This window comes from Drosophila navojoa, chromosome 2 (assembly GCF_054131105.1).
Source record: "Drosophila navojoa isolate 15081-1374.11 chromosome 2, UAZ_NAV_1.0, whole genome shotgun sequence".
Classification (NCBI taxonomy): Eukaryota; Metazoa; Arthropoda; class Insecta; order Diptera; family Drosophilidae; genus Drosophila; species Drosophila navojoa.
In genome coordinates, this window is record NC_142890.1 from 24,456,632 (window position 1) to 24,465,751 (window position 9,120).

The 9,120-nt window shown below is 39.6% G+C and overlaps 1 protein-coding gene across 5 annotated transcripts; it reads left to right on the forward strand.

Moving 5' to 3' along the window:
- The first annotated feature begins 1,719 nt into the window (after positions 1-1,719).
- On the forward strand, positions 1,720-7,439 carry tsl (membrane-attack complex domain containing protein torso-like). Of its 5 annotated transcripts, none has more exons than XM_089263959.1 (3): positions 1,720-1,968; positions 5,644-5,912; positions 6,310-7,439. In XM_089263959.1, exons 2-3 carry the CDS (start codon positions 5,679-5,681, stop codon positions 7,159-7,161), a joined length of 1,086 nt encoding a protein of 361 aa, XP_089120085.1. In that variant the 5' UTR covers positions 1,720-1,968; positions 5,644-5,678; the 3' UTR covers positions 7,162-7,439. The 5 variants fall into 5 exon arrangements, with proteins under 5 accessions (XP_089120085.1, XP_017967764.1, XP_089120093.1 ...); XM_018112275.3 differs by having other exon boundaries at positions 1,725-1,887; XM_089263967.1 differs by lacking the exon at positions 1,720-1,968 and adding an exon at positions 2,011-2,510.
- Positions 7,440-9,120: the final 1,681 nt, after the last annotated feature.

Consider the following 9,120-nt stretch of genomic DNA (forward strand, 5'->3'; position numbering starts at 1 on the left):
CTCTAATTTCCTGAGTTGACAAATAAATGGCAATGAAAGGATAATGATGCATTCATAAGGATAATATTGATACTTATGATCCCCGATGTCAATATAAATGTATGTATGTAAAAGGATTGACACTATTTGAGCTATTTGAGTGAATTGTTATTAAAATATTAATGAAATAAGATCGATATGTGCAAATAGTTGAGACGTTAGTAAATATCATTTAAAATAAATGATGAAAATTACATTATATATACATAGTTTAAACGTGGGATAAAAAAATAAATAAAAATTGAAACGAAAATGGAATGCGAATTACAAATTAATAAAAAAAAAAAAATGAAATAAACACTAAAAACGAATTTTTAATATAATTTGAGTCTTCAATAAGTATATATATGTACATATGTCTGTATGTAACACAAGAATTACATTGAAGCAAAAAAAAAAAAATCTGTACTGAGTGCCGTCTGTATGCACGTATATAATTCAGAAAGTCAACCAGTTTTAATGCTGATTTTTTTCGGAAATGGCCAAGTGGAATAAAAAGAACACCCAGTTCTTCTAAGAAGCTAACTAGCTAAATTCAGTGAAATGCACCGAAAGATCGTGACAGCTGAAGTCCGGTCGTCAGTCTGTGAAGTTTCTATTTGAGAAATTTGGAAAACTTCAAATTGCGTCAGCATGTTGTCAAAACAGCTCTTAATTTAGGTCAAATTGTTGTGCATATTTTTCAAGGCAATGCGAATTTGATACTTTCGTTTTTTTCGGATTTGGTTTTTTTTATTTATTTGAGCTGGAGTGTGTTGACCGGGTAACAGAGTGACAAAAAGTGTTCAATTTCAGCAATTGCTCAGCAATTGCTTCACAATTCTATTGAAGTATTGCTCAATTTTTTTATAAACTAAACTGCAATCAGTTCCATATGCTTTACGACAACTACGACGGCCGCGCGTTGGTCAAGCCACGACTCAGGTCCCAGTTGGAGGTTCGAAGTTTCCAGGTCTCGAGCGGTTTGGTATGCCAATGTGGACGCGGCAGACGTGATCGGAAACATTCATAAGCGGAAAAGCTGTGGGGGAGCTAGCACCAGCACCACTCCATAGATACATACATAAATAATATGTATGCATTCATAGTCAATGTAGACATTTGGACATTTATGTCATGTGCTATTACCGTTTTTGCGCCCCACTGCGCGAGAAGGGCGAGAGCAGGGGCAGGGACAGGGGCAGGGGCAGTCAGGCGACCAGAACATCTGCCCGACAGTCATTGAACTGCAGCTGCAGCACAGTGGTCTAAGTAAAGTAAAATATAGTAATTTTTATTTCAGATGAAATATTTATTAATTATGGCTAAAAAAAGAAGTTAAATTATAATATTTAAATAAAATATAATTAAAAGAAAATGATAAATTTATAGTTAGCAACTATAGTTTTTCTATAGTTAATATATACAACTAATAATATAAAATAATAATAATAATTATTATTAGAATAAACCATACAATATTTTAGATTTAATTTTTATTTAGAAATGCATGAGTAAATTATTTTATTTTTTTTTTAATATTTTAGAGTTCAGTTCTAAAAACTTTATACTGTAACCATTTTCTACTAAATACAATAATCTTTGCCAATGTTATATTAATTGAAATCTTCCCATGGCTAACGATTCTACACCACTGTGCGCTGGAGCGTCGCCGCTCAGCTTATTCTCTCCGAAGCGATCGAGTTTTGGTAGCTGCTGACTGACTGACTGGCTGGCTGGTTGACTTGCTGGTAGACTGGTGGCTGCTGGCTGGCTGGCTGAGCAGCAGGGCAGCCAGTTTCAGTTTTGCTTCGAGTCTGCGCGGTTGAGGTTGTGTCCGTTGACACGGCTCGTTTTCGAGGTGTACTCGTAAGTGCTTGCTTGGAGAATCGATTCCGGCTTTTTAATTGCAATTGGAAGGCACGTGCATGTGTGTGTGTGTCAGGCTGAGTGAGTGCGCTTCTGATGTAGTCGTGCTTCCCTCTCTCCCTCTCTCTCACTGTATGAGTAGCCGGAATTTAAGTGTGCTATTGCTGAAACCTAAAAAAAAATCAGTGCGCGCAAATATAACAACTATTAAAAACAAGTACTCGACTTAAGATTAATTGAAATTTGTCTATACCGCCGACCGTCTTATCAAATTCCGGAAAGATCAGTAACGGCGCCTTTGGCCGTACGTTTTTTTTTTTAGAATCTGTTGCGTAGCCTTCAGAATTAAGATCGCGCTCTGGGCTGACCTTTAACATCAGCCGTATTTATGTACAGAACGCTTATATGAGTGTTTAACGATGGCAAACGCGCCTTGTGCATTGGCCCCTGCTGTCAGTTAGCCGTGCGATAAGGCAAACCAGTAGCAAACAAGTCGTCGTCGCTGTCGACCGGCCAATCGGCTCCAGTTGCCTCCGTGTGCTCCAGCTACATATGTGTGTACAAAAGTCTAAGTCAAAATCTCTCAGCTAGCTGAGTGCGTGTCAAAGCTTATCGAAATATGTGTGTGTATGTGTGTGTTTGTGGAGGAGCTTCGGCTGCCAAATTCTGTTTCGTGAATGCTTGTGTGCAGCCAAAATTGGAATTGAACAAAGTTGTCAAAAACAGCATATGATCTAAGCTCACAATATGTATGTTAAACGCTTCTCAAGGAAAACCTAGATGTGTTTAAATATGTGTAAATACATACATACACACACGCATATACATAATATGTACATATATAACTATAAACTGCAGACCTTATGCGTGCCCTTCGTGCGATCGCCTTCTCCTCGTCCCGCTACCCTCTGCCAATGCAGACATGGCCACAAAAGACCCCATAAATGCCGCACATAAAGAATCTTCAATTGAGCGGCTGACTCGCTGTTGGCTGATGACTCCGTCTCGCCGATCTGGTTAACTGCCTCGGCGGCAGAGTCGTCAAACGTCGGAGTCGGACGCAATCGTCAACATTGTGTGCGCGCATTGAATTTTTGATTCATTCGAGCGACTGCGTCCCGCCTCCGTCGCATCTGTGAGTGTCCGTCTTTTGGTTTTCGATTTCGGTTTCGGTTTCGGTCTCGGTCTCGGTTTGGCTTTTTGGTCATTTTGCACAAGGTTATGCGCATGCTGCCTTTGTATGCCTACCATAGCATACCCATACCCAAAATATCATTATATCATAAATACAAACGTGATGAAGACTGCGAATTCGCAATGCTGTTGACTCTTAAGCTCTTCACAATGGCCAACGAGTGTCGGTAATCGATACGGTGTCACCAAAGAAAAGAGACAAGTCTGCACTAGGGGTAGCCAGGCATCGTTAGATCCACTATGGACTATGGAATAAGCAAATATTTACATAAATCAATCATCTTTATAACCTCATTTAAACATCTCACATATTAGTAAGAAATTAGCAACGAAATCGTTTCATGGAAACCGGTTCAAGATCTAATTTAACATTTATTTAAAAATATTTGCCTAAGCGATTATTATTATTATTGATTGACATTGTAATTAGAGGATCTCAAACTGAAACTATGAACCAAGATAATAATAAAATTTTAATGAAAATGATAGAGATGAAGTTTGGAATTCGCAAAACTATATCTCTAGTATTAGTGATCCTTTTTTCTTATATAAACAAAATAATAAACTAAAGTTCTATAGTCTCTAATTCTAAATAATTTTTAGCTATATTACAAATTATAAAATAATAATATAATTATTTTAAATTATTTTAAATCTTAAAATCCCTAATCTTAGTTATGTTTTCTATTGTCCAGATTTATAATCTCAAACATTAAATTGTAAGTTGAATTATCTTTTAATTTTTTTTTTTTTTTTTTTTCAACAAATTCGACTGTGTTTAGTAATCTGTATTAAGTATAGTCCTTCATGAGACTATAATTACATACATACATAATACAGACTCCTAATCTCCATTCTCATTAATCATTAATATTATTATTATTTTTTCAAATTAATTTTTTACTATAGTTATTTATATTTATTTTTTAAAGTATAACTCAGTTAAAAACTGTTTATATATGTTTGGCGATCTCCATTTGGGATCTTACGTCATATTTTTGTTAAAAAAGCTGGTAATGAAATGGTTCTGCTGTAGCTGTTTTTGAATTCCAGTTTATAGAAAATTAGACCAAAATAAAATTAGAAATCGTGTCATTAAACCTAACGCATGGAGTTCTAATAGATCAAAACGATAAACACGCCCAATGACAATACGATTTAGTGCAATTAAATGGCACATTGTACACATATTTTTAGTAGTTGTCGTAATTGCGGTTTTATCTAAACAGACGGCAGCGAGGCCATGCTGAACTTAGCATTTGTTTTGTAATCATATTAAAAATGCTGATGAATTTATACAATTTATACAAGTAAATAATACTACATAGTTAGGTAATGCTACTAAAGCAACAACAACAACAATATGTATATTCATTTATTTCCAGTCAACTTATTTGCTTTGCTGCTGATCGATTCCAGTCTCTCTGATCTCTGATCAGAAATCTCTGTCAGTTGTATTTTGCCTATCATAGTTTTACATGCTGATCGATGGCGTGTGCTGGTGGGGTTAGGGTATTCTTGGGTTCGTGTTAGCTGCCTGTTGTGGTTGCGGGTGCACAGGTGCAGCTGTCGACTGCACAGAGTGTGTTGTCCCCTACAGTTTATGGTTCGCTAACAAAGCTCACATTTTGACCGTCATCTTTGTCGGTCGCTTGGCAAATGTTGCGCCTCAGCGCGCTCAGGTGTGACTCATATAGACATGGCTAACACCCGATACTGACACCGAGTGTTATGGCTAACCTTTTTATTTTGACCGGTTCAACACGTCTGCTGGGTTTGTTGTGGTTGTTGCTGCCACTGCCACAGCCACTGTTGCTGCTGCTGCTGTTGTTGTTTTTGTTTTTCTTGCTGTTGGTGTTGCTGCTGCTGCTGCTATTGATAACGTCGGTAATTCTAAGCTGCTTTTGACGAGTTTGCGCAACAAGTTGCAATATTGTTGGCATTTGCCGATTTAGCTTTGGCTGAGCTGTGCCAGTTTTTGATGTTGTTGTGGTTGTTGATGTTGTTGTCGTTGTCGTTGTCGTAGTTGCTGTGGTGCGGCTTCCTCGTCCCAGACAAGAGATCGACAAACATACAACCGGTTTAAAGTGGTGCACCAAATCGTTATAAAATCTTACAAAGTATATAAAAAACCATCTTGAGGAAATAATTTGCATTTGAGGAGGGAGAGAGAGAGAGAGACGTAGAGAGGAAGAGAGAGACGGCGACAACAAACACCATCTCTGGCTGATCCAATTTGTATATCTCTATAGCGTTGTGTGTTTCGTGGCTAATTGCAGCGACAGCCACTTAAGTGGCTCATCTAGTAGCTGCAGGCCTCACCTTGCCTCGGTTCAAGTTCAACTCAGTTACCGGTTCACGGCCAATTAGAGCTCGAAGCTCTGAAGAAGCTGCCGGACAGAGTCAGTGCGCATAAATTATCGTCGTCTGTGGACGATACATTTTAGTAGAAAAACAAATAATAAATATTTTAACGACCGCAAACTAGTTAGTAAACGTTAAGTTATGAGAGCTACAAAAACTACTTTCAACTGACCCGCTTACGTCCCTCTACACTTGCAGTCACCGTTGCATGCCGACCGAGAAACAGCTGAGCGATGAGCCCGAGCCTGAGCCCGCGGCGGGGCCTCTTCAGGCTCTGGCTGCTGACCCTGGGGCTCCTCGTGCTGGCGGCCAGTGGAAGCCGCGAGTCCCAGCTGCGCATTGGCAAAGCGATTAATATATTCCTACGGTACGGCTACCTGGGCATATCGATGCGCGTGATACCCTTGAACGAAAGTTCCGAAAGCGAGCGATGGATATTTAAGGAGCCGACTCGCAATATATACAAGGTGGGTATTTGTTCAAGATTTCATATATGTAAGAATCAATTCGAACCAGAAATAAGAATTGTTTTATTATTACTTCTTGTTTTATTGATAGTTGACAAGCACGCTAACACAAAGTTCGCCAGCTTGTCTCGTGTCTTAGAGTTAAAAATTCTTTCGTTAAATGGATTTCAAAATCAAAGAAGCTAAGCCCCATAAATTTCCATGTCATTCCAAGAAACCTATAATTAAGTTTATAGAAAAAGAAGAGCAATAAAAAAAAAAAATATTTGCTATTTCCGGAATGGAAGATCAATTTGCATTTTGGTTAATAAATATTAGTGTATTATTATAAAAATCTATGTTAAGTATATGCATCTCATTTTATATTTAAATATTAATGCGTGTTTTATCATTTCAGAATATGAGTGAGCTGTCAGAGAGTCAGGAGTATACGGCGCCTGGCATATTCCATGGCGACTTTCACATGGAGTTCTGCGAGAATCGTCGCCAACTATTCCAGGCGTATTTCCGCGACTTTACCATTGAGAGTTTGGACAAGCCCTGGGAGGCGTTCACGGGCGGCTGGTTCCCAGATAATGCGGCCAAGAAGCTGGGTATCAACACGTCCTTCATTGTGGGCGACTACTCCTATGTGCTGGTTCGCGTCGTTCGTTTCCGCGAAACGGGGAAACTTAATTCCGAGATACCCGTCAATCAGCCGCTGGAATCTGATGTGCAAGCGCGCGTCCAACAGGTGCAGGTGGGCAATGTGTCATCGGCTGTGCGATTTATGGAGTCATTCGGCACGCACTACGTCAACTCCTACACGACTGGCAATTCGCTCTACCAGGTGTTCGTGTACAGTCGCAAGAACTACAAAATGATCAAGGAGCGCATCAAGAGCAAAGGCCTCAACGGCCTCTCCAAACTTGACTTGTACAACTACTTTGCGCCGTGGTTCGCTGAGCACCTCGGCCAGATACGCTCGGCCAGTGCCAACGCCACAGTCGAGCGCTGGGCCCGCCGCAAGCTGCAATACGAGTACTACGTGGTCAAGTATGTGACCCTGCTCAAGTTGCATGGGAACAGCACGCTGCTGAGGTCGCTGGACAGCCTGCTGGGCAACGATGCGATCCTGCAGCTGGACCTGAAGGCAGTGAACGTTGTGTTCAGGGATCATCCGCAGAAGCAGAGCTGGTTCCACGAAGTGCTCGACAACAACATGAAACTGTGGGAGCTCAACCTGCCACTCAATCACCCAAATCGATAGGCCGAATCGGACCAGCGATTAGTTACTTTAAAGTTCCTCAATGCATGTTGTGCACGAAGATGGCGCCCAGACGCTGCTAACGGCATATATAGACGCACACTTATAAACATATACATACATATACGTGCATAGTTGTAGTTAAGTTCTCTAGTGCGTAATTACTGTTCTGCCTGTGATAGCTTTTAGATAGTTTAATGAAACCCTTGTAACTGTGTTTTCAGCACGGTGCGTAGGTAATAGATCTGCAGTAAAGCAGTAAGCATTTTACATATGAAAAACGGCATTTCATTTGATATCATGGGGGCAAATTTGAAATGAATCGTGAAAATTGTGAATTCTATTTAATTTAATTTTTTAACGAACAGTTGTGGAGCAATTGCTCAATAGTTAACTGGTTTGTAACATCGCTAACAGTTTGGGACACTGAAAAGTGTATATATTTGACTCAACTCAAAACATCTTAATAGTTTGAGTGTTATTGTATCAATGATGCGTTATCTTTGTCAAGGCAGTTGTTAAACAATATATGTGGTTCAGAACTTCGCTAACAGTTTGAGGTGAACGATATCGTTAGTTGGTTAGTTTTCGGAGTTAAAGAATCATGTGCCGAAAACTGTTCTCAGCCAACGGCTCCCAAACTGTAATAGTATGTTTCAGAACCACACACCTAATCTCACCCATGTTTATTTGGTGCGTGTCTTTGCTAACTAAGCCTGAATTCGAATTTCGAATAAAATGTTGTTTTTGTTTTGTTTAGAAATCCGTTTTTCATATGTTGTTTGGAAATTTGTAGAAAATGAATACTATAATTTGTAATGCTTAAACAAATATACGTTAAACAAGTAAATGCAAAAATATTTTAGTAAGTAGAATTTTTTTTATTTTTAAAAATGTTTGCTATGCTGAAAATTAAGCCTAGTATGCATTAATAAAAGTATATGAAAATAATAATGTAAATAAAATAAAATGTTAGATTAAGCAAATTTCTAGATAAGTGCATTTAGGAGTTGAAATCCTAAACCTATTGCTGCCAATCGAACAGATGGAATAGAAGTTAGCCAATACAGTTATCAAGGTCTGGAATGCAGCAGTTGGCAAAGAGCTGAGGGCTGGATTGCTAGCGGCAGGCAAAGGCAATCAGTCAGCTGGCTACGCATGTGAATATGATGGTGATTGGAATGGGGATGGGGATGGGGATGGGACAGGAGCAGGGAATGGGTCTAGGGATGGAGACGGAGATGGCATTGCTGCGACGGCGAATACGCTGTTGATAAACTCATCCATCTCCAATCCACTTACGAGCGCAAATATTTACACAATTTACTCGAAAACGGAGGTATGAGCATATAATATTTCCAAAAACGATGGCAAACACACACACACACAGTCATGCACACACATATGCATATACATATATACAACTATGGCCGAATGTTTGGCAGTTAGGCACAACAGCAACAGCAACAGCAACAGCAACAAACCTCAATCATTAGACAGACACATTTCGGGCATTGCAAATCAATGATGATGATTCGGGAAAGGCGCATAGTTCGGCACATGAATGAAATCCGAGGCCGTCCTACTCGAGCATGGAAAATGCTCTATACTCTGCATGTGAGTGTGACTATGGGTGTGTGGGAGTGTGAGTATGTGTGTGTGTGTATGTAAAGTTCTAAAAGTGAGCGAGGAGCAAGCAAATCAACTATGTACATAATACATATAAAGTATGTGGGAATCGTTATTGTGTATGACAGGAGTATGGGGTGGTGCACCCTATACAACCCGGCACACATATACATATATACATATGTATATATATGTATTAGCAGCGATCGGAGGCAGCTTAAATATAATGGCTGCCTGCCAGCATTTTCTGTCTGCGCTTCCATCAAACTGGTCAGCCAAATGTCCGAGCAACTACTCAACCAAATTGAAAATGGCCATTGGCTTGGGGTGCTC